This window comes from Cynocephalus volans, chromosome 15 (genome assembly GCF_027409185.1).
Source record: "Cynocephalus volans isolate mCynVol1 chromosome 15, mCynVol1.pri, whole genome shotgun sequence".
Taxonomy (NCBI): domain Eukaryota; kingdom Metazoa; phylum Chordata; class Mammalia; order Dermoptera; family Cynocephalidae; genus Cynocephalus; species Cynocephalus volans.
In genome coordinates this window covers 67,783,557-67,798,279 of record NC_084474.1, presented here as the reverse complement: position 1 = coordinate 67,798,279, position 14,723 = coordinate 67,783,557, and the positions used below count along the sequence as shown (strand labels likewise).

The following is a 14,723-nucleotide window of genomic DNA, read 5'->3' as shown; positions in this document are numbered from 1 at the left end:
TCAAAGTTTCCAATTGCTGTGTATCATGTATTTTATGTGAGATATAGTACCTCTACATAGTGAGAGGCATAGTATCTCAAAACCTTTCTATAATTATTTTAGGTTAAACAAATTATAATTTGGCTTCATCGTGAAACAAGTCACAAAGAAAATAGATTATTTATGTATATATCATGCATTATGTGGTGACATAGATTGTGTGTGCAAACCCTTTAATGCCTGGAGAAAATAAACAAAAGAAATTCCACACTTCTAATATGCACATGTCATGAATGCATAGATAAATAATACAAGTTGTGTGAATTTTATGTTTTGCTATATCTGGGAGAGTCAGTGTTAATTAATAATACATTTCTGGTAAATAGAAGAAGCCATAAATTTTAAGTTTAATTCATGTTGATGTGGCTTAGATAAGTGAGTCAAATAAACAACTTTCAATATGAAAGAATGCAAAGTATGCATTTGTAGGATCATGTTTTTTGTTTTGTTTCTTTCCTTTCTGAATATAGAGGACCCATAAAGAAATATAGTGAAATTTACATAAGGCATGTGCAATACCGTCTGTTATGTATCTTTGAAATGTACGATAAAAAAAAACTGGCAGAGTTTATGGGGGGAAATCACCTGACTCAATCTCAAGAATTATAAATTCCTAAAAACAAAGATGTGTATTATCTCTTTTTTTCTAACTTACAACCTTTTTTAATGCTCTCATCTCTTTATTGGTCTTAATTTTGACTTAAATTTACCTTAAACAAACAGCATGTGATAGATATTTACTAATTTTATATCCAAAATGATCAAAAGTGCTAGGAATGCTAAACTTGCAGGGAAAAATAAACAACCTAGTAGAGCATAACTGCATATACTTGAAGAAATATTATATTTGAGCCAAATATTCAAAATTTACTATAACGATTAATAATTGCATGCTTTAAGAAAATTCTGATTGGTATATGAAAGAACTTTCTAATTTTTGGATTTGTCGTTTTTCTCAGGAGCAGGTAACCATAGTAAGAAACGGTGTTGTAGTACTTGCTAAATGCCAGACATTGTACCAGGTGATGTGCTTTTATTAACTTATTTAAATCTGACAGGGACTTAAGGACTAGGCACTATTTGCATCTACATTTTGCCAGTGAAGAAACATAAGGGGAAGGTAGTAACCTGTCCAATGTCACATAATTGTAAATGGCTTTTTTGAGATTTAATCCAGGTAGTCCAGTCCCAGAATTATCACTGAATGTGCTATTGCTAATTAGATGAACCCTGGGCTGGTTCATTAACAAAATAATTACATAAAATAAAAATAATACTCAGCATGTCTCAAACACTGTGCTAAATTTTACAAATATTATCCCATTTACTTCTCACAACCTAACTATAGGATAATTTTTAGTACATGTGCCTAACATTTTGAATTTACTTTCCCATGCATGATTTTTTTTTTCTGGGATTTTATATTTTATAGATGCTTTGGCTCATTTACTCTCAAAAAATGATATAATTATTCAAATATTGCTACAGCCATCTTTTCCTTTAATATTAGTAGTACTGACATCTTGACATAACCATGAATTATTCTGCTGTGCTTCATGTACCCCGATATTAATAGGGTATGCAGGATTTATTCTCACAGAACAGCTATTACTTTAAATACCAGCTTGTTCCTGAGGTGTTCTTGTCAGTTTTGAAATTATAGATGTTAATAGTTTGTTTCAGCATAGAATTCCTTGTATATCCCTAGATCACTTAAAAATTGTCGAACCTAAGTAAAATCGTTTAAGATGTTTTATACCCAAAAGTCTTACTGTGAGTAATGACAAATCACTGTGAGAATGCTGGTGTCATAGTACAATTTTTTTTAGCAGTAGCAGGACACAGAGAGCAGAGGAAAGGACAATGGACTTTGACTCATAGCACTAATGAAACTATTGTTTAGCTGTTTAGTGGCTATTTCTCAGGTTCCAGAAAATACATCAAACCATTCCACATGAATTCTCTCACTTATATTCACAATCCTGGGATTCACATACTGATATTTTAGTTATATGACCACTTTCATTTTTAAAGAAAACTCTCACTCTGTCTCTTTGCTCTTCTTCATGCTCTCTCTCATTCTCTCTTTCCTCCTCATCTTCTTCCCTCTGTCCATCCCTCCCTGTCTCTTTCTTCCTCCCTTCATGTCAATTTTTCTATTTTATTATAAGCAGTAATATGCTAATAGCCTTTTAATTTAAAACTATGGCCATTATGTTCATTCTTTTAGCTAAAGAAAGTTTTTAATATTGTAACTGACTGATAAACACATTATATTTACATATATATATATATATATATATTTAAAGAGTCCTTTGATTACCTTGTTAGAGCTAGTATAGATCATCATTCTTGATTCTCATGTATCCCAGAAATAATATTTTACAATTAAAAGTTAACAAAAATGGTTAGATTATGAGACAGGTGTCATTATTATTCACAAACCCTAATGCTTTAAGAATTTCTTTGAGGTTAAGTTGTAATATAGCATGTTACTTCCCATTACTTAGGGGGGAAAATCCTCAAGTGGACAACCTTTTATTTAAGGATCATATGTATTGACATTTTAAATGGCTTTCTTGAAATTTAAATTTCTAACAATTTTGTACTAATTATCAAATAATTACTTTAGTAGTTTTCATAGTAGGCGTTGATATAAAGTTATAATTATTTAATTCTCCCCGTAACTAGTTATTCATTATAGTATAAAACATCATTAGTGTTTCTGAATCTTTGTAAGAGAATATGCTTCAAGAATGTTTTTGTCCAAACAGGGGCATGAGAAGTGACAGGACCAAATGTTCTAAGTGAGTGATTTTTAAAACATGTAACAAATAGCCTCTGATGAGTCTCTTGCCTAGTAAAACATAAAATGCTCAGATATGGTTGGGGGCGTATGTGAGAAAAGGGGGAAGAAGAAATAGGGGTTATAAATTAGAAACTATTAAATGTAAGAAAAAGGTAAATGTAAGAATGTAAACAAAACAAAACAAAACAAACAGCCAACATATTGTACCATCCTATCAGATGAAAGAATGTACTGGAAAAATCACCATAGACTAATCCTGGTCCATGACAAAATATTCAACAAATAACAATGAAATATGAAATTAAAAGGAAATTCTATGAATTTTTTATGAAGCTAAATGAGTTAAAAATGAAATGATTATCCTTTAATCTGAGCTTACATGCATTTTGAAAGCCATCTTTATGGTGAGAGAAAATGGTAATTGCTGTGATGACACACAACAAATTACTTAGCAAAATTGCAAAAGTACTTAGCAAAACTAATACATTTCAATCTGTTTATTGACCACTCCATCTCGATTTTTAACTTTTATTAAAAAATAATCTGAAGTAAATTTACACTGCATGATTCTATGACATTCCATATATATATTCATATTTATGTTTATATATATATATATTTCCATATATATATATGTATATATTTTTTTCACTGATCTTATTTAGTTTTCCCAGTAGGAAAATATCTTTGCTAACTACTGGTGATTATTGTGTAAAGATGTCTACAATCACAATCAGACAACGGCTCCTCATTGACTTCCTGACCTTTAATTTGATGAATTCATAATTCATAATCATGATACAATTCTTACCAGTCTCAACTACTTAAAGTTATGTTGTGGTTAAAATCATCTTCTTATCTTTTCCAAATACTTGTTAAGAAACTTATATGGGCATATTGTGGAGAAATAAAAATAAATTAGAAGTGCATTCTGCCATCATAGAAAAAATAATTTCTCTCATGGAAAAATCAGAGTAGAAAAGAAATGGATTGGAACTGGGAGTTAAGTGTTTGTATGTTTGTTCCACTGTCTAAATTCCCTCTATGAATTTAAACAACTTAATGATCATTTCTAAGTTGTGATTTCTTCAACTATAAGTCAGGGAAAACACAGTTGGACTCTGGGACTTTTTTCAAAGGAATATAAAATGTCATTCTACAATTGATAACATAATAATTTAACAATATATGTAAAACACTAACTTTTAAGAGTATGTGAAACAGTACAAATGCCTCCATGAGAAAATCATATGCTTATCCATAAAATATTATGTTTTTATATTAATTAGAAAACATGTTAAGTCTAGGATAAAAACTTTATATATTATAATTCATAGCTCATATTTTAAAGATACAAATTGTATTAGCTTTACCTGAGAATCAGTTTTAGAATTATATAGTTGTACCTTGAAAGATATTTCAAATAGATGTACATGAGATATATGATCCCTTTAGCTTTTGAGATTAACATGGAAAAAATTACTCTATTTGAACAAGAGTCTGTATATAAACTATTTGAATTTTCTTAACAATTGGAGTTCCTTTACACTTCTGATTCTTGAGAAGACTGTTCTGAGAACACAATTCTTGCTTTGATAAAGAAAGTGTTCTGGTGCAGTCACATTCTCCAACTATCTTAATTTATTTATTTAATAGATTAGTTACTGAGGGCCTCTTACAGGGTACACACTGTATAAACACTTGGGGTAGACTAATGAGTCCCAAACACTGACATTTTGAAGCTTAGTGTCCAAAGGAGAAAGAGAGATGATTAATAAATAATCACACACATAAGCATGAAATTACAAAATGAAGTCTTATGAAGAAAAGAAACTAATGGGATTCATAACTGAGTTTATTTTCAAATCAATTAAGAAGGAGTAAAACAAGTTACAGCAAATTCTCATAATGATACAAGTATCATATGAAAATAAGTTTAAAAGCACACATCTTCCCTCTTTAATTGTAATAAAAACAAAAATAAATCTCTCCATATATAACATGCTACTATGTGCTGATTATTTTAACATAACTGCAGAAAATTAGCTTTTGCCAAAAGCATAAAATTCTTCACAATGTCCTTCCTTATTATTTTGGATAACTTTATGATAAAGTTGTTCTAAATATTGCCTAAAAACATTGAGTTATTTAATATATCATAGTGAGTAAAAATCTGCAATTGTATATAAAATAATTTGTATATTAATGTGTACATTTGTGGTTCAAATGACCAATTCATGATGGTTAAAAAAAAAACAACAAACATTCATGGGTAAGAAATGATCCATTACAAAGGCAAAGTAGACCCATGGATTTTATTCGCACAGAGTACAAAATATTCATTGGTGTGGTTTTGAATTCAACCAACTAACTTGTCATGTTTGTGTGTAGTATTAAGGAAGACTACCCACTTTTCTCTCTCTTCAAACTACATATCTAAGTGGAGTCAGGTGCTCTTCATATCCATCAACTAAAACAACACATTGTAAAATACTGAATAAAGAAGTAGATGTGAGAATCTGGATGCTTTCTACCAAGTCAGACATTAGAGAGATTTGCAAAAATACAATGCAACGCATTTTTCTCATTTTATTTGTTTTAGAAAATGTACTTATTTCTTATTAAAGTATTATTTATATCAACATGTAATGAGTTTATTCTTGTTATCTGAAGATGAAGTAATAAATGCACATTTTAAAATTTTCTCTGTTTAAAATTTAATAGGGTAATATTTATAGATTTGTTCCAGAAAATTTCTCTGGGAGACAAAAAAAATTGAGAACTGCTGCTGAACTGCAATGAAAATATATGGGATTTTCAGTATGAATTAATCTAATACGTACAGTATTGGGCAAAAAATAGCACATATATGAAAAACAGTGTAATTTTTACTATACAATTCTTATATATTAAGTGAAAATAGTATAACAAAAATGGGAAAAGAATATAAAAGTCAGTTTATAGAAAAATTTTAAATATATGCCTTCATTACCTTTTGTAAAAATTATCCTATGAATTTACATTTTCAACTTCAGAAAAGGTGTCAATAGTAAATTACCTTATGTACAATTTAATCTTGTATCTATATGTAATAAATTATTAGCAAATTAACTCATAAATTACAGGCAAAATAATCAGGCAAATATTTGTTATGTAAACATATGAAATACTAAACAAAAAAGTAAATTTTTACTATTTATCTTCATAGAACTTACTGGAATTTTGAAATCTAATAATACATAATCACTTCTCATTTGTGGCCATTTTAGTTTTGAAATTTCATATTGAGATCTCATATTTTCCTTCATTATTAAATTTAGCTAAATAATTCCCACTCTTTATGTAGGTATATATTTTAAACTACCAGGAAAATAATTCATTTGACAAAATTTTTTTCTAAATACCCAATTTTTAAAACCAAAGCCATAAAATATGCATAAACATATTCTTACAACTCTTCATTTCCCAAAGTTTGAATTAACTAATATTTTCCACATAGATAATGTATGTGATAGATACAACAAATAATAATGCACCTACACATATATGTACATAAATAAGTGTATATTTACATATACTTACAGTAATTACTTTTAATAGTGACTTTTAATCAGCATGTCATATGTACATATAAATACCCATATAAACTTAAATAAAGCCTGGGGATTTGATAACATGACTTTTAATCCTCCTAAAACCCTATTAGGTAAAATGACTATGTCTCTAATTAATTCCATTTTGTTTTTAGGTTAACAGGATTCCATCTGCCACCACCAGTGACAAGTACCAAATCTGTATTCTCACTACGTTTGACCAGTGATTTTGCAGTTAGTGCTCATGGGTTTAAAGTGTATTATGAAGGTAAGTGATGGAAATATAAAAGCAACCACTGCCCAGTTTACTGTAGCCAAACAAGAATTCCCAAAGTTTGCCGATGAAAAAAGAATCACCATGAAGAGAGATGAGATACAGTTGATCATTTTATCTCAAACCTTGTCCTAAGATTCGTCTCATTAATCATTACTGTGCAATAGAATGCTAGAGTTAGTGGACTTTAATATTTTGTGTCACTGTGCCTAAACAAAGGAAAATCTTTCCCTTAAATCTTTCCCTTAAATCTTCGTAGGAGACGAGACCATGAAATTACTACAGGGTTAGGGGTTAACAAAAGGGAATTAAACGTGTTGGTAACATGACACTGATGTGATTTGTGATTCAGGTACCATTGGCTCTACTGTTCACTTCTCTGTGCTGTGCCTCTATACCAGAAAGCAAACTGATAATTTGTCTTCTCTGAAAGCTAATGTCAAGAGAAGAAATACAAAAAGAGACACACGTTGATATCTTCCATTCCTAAAACAGCCTTTCCAGCACCACAGATCCCAAATCCCTCAACCACAAAGAGGAAGACTAAAAAGCTTTTATAACTGAAGGGTTTTTTTTTTTATATTATTATTGTTTTGTTTTTCTTGTAGAAGTTTGGTACAAACTCGTTTGGCATCAAAACATGTCCTGAATGGATTAGTGTCACTTATACTCTTTATGTATCCCACTTAGTGTGGATACTCATATATTTCACTAAAGAAATATTATTTGATGATGGAGTGGTGTCCCAGGTTATGCTGAGGGTGTTCAAATGTACAGAATCTGCATAATATTTTTTTTAAAGTGATGTCAAAAATGATCTGATAGCAAAAATAATCTACTTCTGAGGATTTGACAGAAATCATGGATTTGTAATTTTTTATCTATGTGACTTGACAACAGCATTTCCACCTAGCGTAGGGAACACCCGCTCTCTTATCCGTAGGGTATTAGATTTCCACTCATATCCCCAGGACCATATTAGTAGAATTCATCACGTACGTTCTAGTATCATCACAGAGAGATGCACAAATACAGTAGCAGAAGCAGTTACTTTTGAAAGCACATAATAATTCAAAATACAATATGTTTAAAGAGCACACTAGAAAATAATTATAAATAAAATAGAATTGTTACAGTATAAAACTTAATATTCCTCATGTGGGGAAAGTTTTAAACTAAATATTATTTTATCTGGCGCTGTGCTTCTCACTAGAAAAAAATACCCCGTAGCAAATGATTGAGTAAAAATACTTTCCCTGTTTTGTATCTTAAATATTGTTACATAGAAGCAGTTTTGAAGACTATCTTCTACCTAATAAATACATTTCTGAACTGTCTTTTGTCTAGCAGGGGAAGATGAATTCCCAGTCTTCATTGTGATAGTAATAATTATTATTTTCCTCAGGTGCTTTTTCAGTAGTTGAATATGTTTTATCTTGGCAACTTAATTCATAGTTTAAAACAATACCATCACAAAAGTTTAATTTTAAAGTGTGATTTGGACAATATTAAAGAAGGAGTTAGTAATGTAATAATTTTCTACTAAGGACTCTAATTAAAAACATATTCTGTTCATCAAAATATAAAGATATTTTTAGGTTAGTTTATTCTTTCAGTAAGTACTAAGTATATTGAAAATATTGTAACTTGGAATATGAAATATGATGTTGGCATATTTTTTGGTTTGGCTGACAGTTTTCATGAATTCATACTAAACAAATATTTTCATTGCTCCCCATTGTTTCTACATAATGATGTTAAGTTTCTGTCTTTTCTGCAACATTAAATATTTGTCCATCTTTTCTGCTTCAGGAAAAATGGATTCATATATTTTCATGACATTTAAATGTACATTTGGGATGTCCTGACTTGAAATCTAGGATACTAGGCACAAGGGTAGTACTGAAGGATTGGTCGTCATGCTGCAGAACTGTCAAGTATTGATTTGTGATGTGTATCTTTTACTGATTTGTATTAGTTTTCTGTTGCTGCAAAAACAAATGACAACAAATTTAGAAGCTTAAGACAACAAAAAAATATATCATCTCATTGTTCTGTAGGTGAAAAGTCCTGGTGGTCTCTGCTGGTTTCTCTGCTCAGGCTCTAATAAGGTTGAAATTAAAATGTCAGCAGGCTGGGCTCTTATCAGAAAGCTCCAGGAAAAATGTACTTCCCGGCTTGTTCTGGTTCTTAGCAGGCCCCAGGTCCTCATGGTTGTAGGACTAAGATCGCAGTTTCCTTGCTGGCTATCAGCTGAGGGCTGCCCAAAGCTCCTAGAGCTTTCTCTTCTCTCTTTACGTGGGCTCTATACCTTAGAACCAGCAACTTGTGCAGTGAATCCTTCTCACATTGGCCATCTCTTCTATTTCCCCTTCTGATGCATTTGTCTACTACTTTCTTCCTCCACGCATCTCTGACACCAGAGAAATTTCTCAGTTTTTAAGAGCCCATGTGATTAGCTTGGGCACATTTGGATAATGGAGATAAAACTCCAGTCTTAAAGTCCTTAATTATATGTGCAAAGTTCTTTTTCCCATGTAACATGACATATTCACAATTCCAGATACACACACACACACACACACACACACACACACACATTTTGGAGAGGTGAAGGGGCATCATTTGGCCTACCACATCATGTGCAAGTCTATATAACATGTTCCAGAGAGAACAGCTACAAGCATTTATTTATTTAACTATATGGCCAGTGATAACGTCAAGGTCAACTGGTATATCATGAAGTTCAAAAAATTTAGCTTGGAATTTCAAAGATTGCGTTTCAACCTCTTGCATTTTGGAAACTCATATTTCACAAATTTGCCATTAAGAAATCATTTTCACATTTTAATTCAGAAATATAAAAAATTGCCTAATAACACTACTGCTACTAAGTAACATTTATTGGGTGATCTGTGTCAGTCACAGTAATTCTTTTTTATTGGTTATGAATATTCATGGCGTACGAAGCAAATTGTCACCACTCGTGCCTAAGATGTGATGCCCAGATCCATACTGGCAGCATGCCCATTACCACAAATTGTGATTATAGAATTTTCTCACCTTAGAAATTTATATGAAAAATTGTAATAACCAAGAATTTAACAAATCACTGACCTTAGTATAAAAATTTATTTAAATGCCCTACCATTGTAAATTGTATGCATTTTGGAGACTTAATTTTAGATCTAACTATAAGCTATGATTCAATTTATACTTAAATACATATAACCATATATAATTTGGTACAAAAGAGCATTGCTAAAATAAGAATTACTGACATATCATGTGTTGAAACAATATGTAACATAAAAGATAAAATGTATTTTTGCATATATTATGTGTGACCTATATATTCTTTGTTATTTCTAAATAATTAGCATACAAAAGGATAGCTAGACTATTTGCTATTCTACTTAGCTATGTATCAAATATGTTTATTAAAAGTTTACCCTGGAGACATTAAATTACTTCAGTGCTTTTTTAATTTTAGGGGTTATTTTCAACTCCTGAGCTTTAAAAATTTAAACTGCAGTATCATGAAATTTAATGGAGAGCTTACAATTCAGAATCAAGTCAATTATGCTTCTGGCAAAACAGTTGAATTGCAGCAAGACAAGATTATGTTATAAAATTACATTTATGACATAGTTTGCTAGCGATAAAAGTAGGTTAGATTCATAAAAGAAGTTAATGGATCTTTTCTTTAAATACTTTTAAGAATAAATAATAGATACCTTATTCCAAATAATACAGTGCAAAGAATTATCATACCTGCAAAGACATTGCCTTTTGCCTCTTGATCAAATTCAAATCTTTTACCTCTAGGTTTCCATAATGAACCTAGTTAGGTATGGAAGTGTCTTAGTCCTAAAGTGACCTTCTAGTTAAATTGGGTCTTCTATCCCTTTTAAACAGTTGGAAGTGATCAAAATCTTAATCCAGAGAAGGATACAAATCATTCTATTCCTTAAATATCATCTTCAGAATAGATTTTTTTTTAAAAAGTGTTACAATGAATATATGGATTGACTGGATATATGCAAGAATTTATTAATTTTCAAGCAGTTTTACATTTATTACCCAGGAAAATATAAATCACTTTTAATGTATTCACAATAAAACTGCAACAGCATTATCAATATTATGAATGCTTTTAGAAATTAGCAGTTAACATTTTAAACATCTCCACTTAATCAATGTAATACACAAGATCTCTACAACTACTTCTCTCCAGCCTTATTTTCAGCCAATTCCCCTCAATCTATAAAACAGTCATATATGAACACTATGTACACGTATTAAATTTCTATATATACGATGGTACTTAAATGACTCAATTCTAAATCCATCTGTCTCTTTTCAGAACATCCTGTACACACTTCCTCGATGGTCCCCTTAGTTATTATCCTTCTAGACATAGTGCAGGCATTAATCACCTCCAGAAAGTCACTTACAAAATCTGGGATTGGGCTAAAAGCTCAGTGCTCTTTCTCTGTGTTCTTCTGTTGGTCCACACCTTGTCATAACAGTATACTACACCATTTCGGATTTTTCTCTCACAATAAGCTATGAGAAGTTAGAGGGTATAGAAAATGTTTTAGTTATTTTGTATACCTGCCTCCTATTTCAACATAGTTCTAGCTTATTCAAAGCACTACATAACTGCTTGTCAAACTCAAACATACACAGACTATCTAACAATTTGATTAGTAATGAGATATAGACTTGGGCTATATTTATATATATATATATATATAGACTTGGCCCAAGTCTACCTTATATATATATAGACTTGGCCCAAGTCTACCTTTTAACACATTCATGGGAATTTTAGTTCTTTTAAAGTGGGACTATATTTAATCACTCTGCCCTTGTGATATTTACATTAAATGAATAAGATTTAGAAAAATTGTGTCCTTTTATTTTTAAAAAATCCATAAATGATACATAAAGTTATTTATATTTTTATGGATTTTTTGCTTAAAAATCTTTACTTTCTTAGATTAAACAGTTTCTTTGTGAAACATTTAAAAAATACAAAATTGCATTAAATAATATTTTCAAGCATAAAATAAACAGCTTGAAAATCAAAAATTGTGGAAGTCAGTAATACATGATATAATTGATATTTTTATTTCATATGAAAAAGATAAGATACCTTTAAAATTTTTATTATATTCTTTAGAAATTGAAAGATCAAACTTAGTATTTAATCCATTTCACATTGAATTTCCTTGTCTTATATGTTGCTAAATGTGTCATATCTGTCAATTGCTATAATTTATCATTTTGATATGAGTGCTAGAATGAAGTTTGAGACAGTGATTAATTTAAGATTCTAATTATATGTCCAAAATATTTGCTGTTTTCATACAAAGCCCATACGTTGTGATAACTTTTATAATTGATAATGTATGACTAGTGGTTTAAATGAAAAGTCTATTATGAACCTGGTTTCAAAATTAATTTGTAATTCATTTATTCTCCCCCTTACCAAAATATGGTGTTAGGAAAAAATAATTTCATATATATTATTTGATTGTAAAATTTGTGACGTATCAAAGAAAATTAAATTTAAAATAGGCTTTTCCTTATAAATATAATCATTCTCTTTAATAGGGCACCATTTAATATAAAAATATCAGATAAAATGTGCAAATCAAATATTTCAATAGCAATAATAAGCAGCCTCAATTATTTTGACTCAGTGGATATATATACTATTTTAAATAGAAATTGTTTTCTGCATTGAGAAATAATTATATCACCATATTCTATTTTCGATACTGATACACAATTCTCAGCTTAAGGATAGATTTTTTATAATTACCTCCATACCACATAGGACAACATAGTTTACAAAATGCATTCAATATTCCAATGAAAATTGTATTTTCCCTATGTAGTACAATATGTTATTTAGTCTAGAATGTTATGTAAATTTTATACTTCCTTTAATCATATTTTTTAAAAGTAAACTTGTAATGCTAACAAATGTGGAAAGTTGCTGTAAAAAACCTTAATTAATGGAATATAATAATGGGAAAAGTCTACCCCTCAAATATTTTCCATTTGATCATAGGTTGGGAGGGGTTACAATTTTTGTTCTTTCAAAGTTACAATAACAGGCTTCAGTAGATGTGAAATAGATGATGAAAAATACAAACAAATGCAAGAAGCTAAACAATATTAGTTAATAATACATTTTGAAAGGCCTGTTGATGCTTCCTCATATCAGAAAATATGAATTGACCACAAGGCACTGGTTGTGGAAATTCAGAATTATTCAGGTAACTAAGGTATGGTTAGTTATTGCTTTTTATTTAATGGTTAGATTAATGATGGTATTTCCAAATATGTAGTTAAAATAATTGAATGATCACTTAAATAGTTTTCTTCATATTCATTTGCATTTATAATAATTTATTTGATTACTTGTCATCTTTGAAGGCACTTATCAATACTTTTGATTCTTTCACTGTGCTTCTAATTGAAGACTTTACTTCACATTTTACAAACAGATCACTAACACTTTGCTCTTTTGGTTATAACTGTCAAGCACTACTCTTCCCTCACTATGCTTCATACAATATTTCATTGTGCCTTTCTGTGTAGATATACCACAGCATTTAATTCTCATAGGGATTTTAAATGAATATTTTTGACAGAATGATCATTCTCGTCTGTATTGCTTTTACATTTCTGCATAACAAATGATCACAATGTAGTGGATTAACACAATTCAAATTTATAATCTCATCCGTTTGTAGTCAGAAGTCTGAGCTGCAGTCAGCTAGGTTCTTAGCTCAGGTCTTAAAGCCTTCAATTAATATGTTGCCCAGCACTGTGATTCAGGTTTAAGACTCAGGGTCCCCTTCCAAGCTTACTGATTGCTGACAGAATTTGTTTCCTTCCCTTGCAGCTGTATAATTAAGGTCTCTACTTTCTTTCTAGCTATTAGCCAGGGATTTTTCTTAGCTTTTGGAGGCTGCCCATGGTTCTTTGCCACACCTCCCACAATGGCAGTTTATGACATGGTCTTCTTCCAGTCCAGCAGGAGTTTATTTCTGTGACTTTACTGCCCTCTCCAGTTGGCTAAAATGAGTCATGTACAGCATAATGCAACCACAGGAGTAACTCTCCAATCATCATTTGCCATATAACATTACCTAATCAAAAGAGCAACTATCCTATCATGTCCATAGGTTACACCTGCTCTCCTGGGGAAAAAGTGGAAATTATGGAATCCATCTTGGAATTCTGTCTACCATATTATGTTCAGTGACTCATTCAGTTCATAGTTTAAAAGTGGAATAGAAAATGTAAGGAGACAATGAACAGAAGATTAGAAGATTAATTTTATAATTAATCAACGTAAGTGGGCTCCATTTTTACCTAAAAAGAGATATAGTAAATGTATTTTTTACATTTTTCTTCAAACTTATACTGGTAAATTGATTTCTTTTAGGTCACTAAATAGCATATCTTTATATTCTCTTTCGTAGATTAGAAACAGTTCAATTATAATATTATGCTTTAGATAGCTTTATTTAAGATGGCCACATTTTAATATGAATGCATCTTTTAAATATAACATCTTTCTTCTCAGTGAGGTAATGGAAAAATTTAAAATAATGCTAGACACAATGTCACAATACTTAGTGTTTAATACTGGATTTATCATTCAGAAGCTGTCAGACCCAGTTTTTCATAATGTAAAGTGTATAATATAAAACTGATTCTACAAGATTTTTTTCAAGATCAAGGGAGCTAACGATACAACATCCACAGAGCAGTGCCTGACATCTAAGCAGAATTCAGCATACGTTAGCCAATCTCTCTCCTGTCTCATGACATATACTAAGTGTAATATATATATATATATATATATATATATAAATTATATATATATATATATATATATATATAAATTGTAATGTTTGGACATGTCTTTGAATCTTCATTTTAACAATAGGGACAGTTATTTGTATTGTCTTTCCTAGAA

At 30.3% G+C, this 14,723-nt stretch overlaps 1 protein-coding gene across 3 annotated transcripts in view; it reads left to right on the top strand.

The window, feature by feature from the left end:
* Positions 1-14,723, top strand: part of CSMD3 (CUB and Sushi multiple domains 3) — a 1,171,099-nt gene that overhangs the window by 143,795 nt on the left and 1,012,581 nt on the right. For all 3 annotated transcript variants that reach the window (XM_063079089.1, XM_063079088.1, XM_063079087.1), the window contains exon 3: positions 6,597-6,709. In XM_063079089.1, coding sequence (XP_062935159.1) covers positions 6,597-6,709 — 113 coding nt within the window. The remainder of the gene's footprint in view (positions 1-6,596; positions 6,710-14,723) is intronic.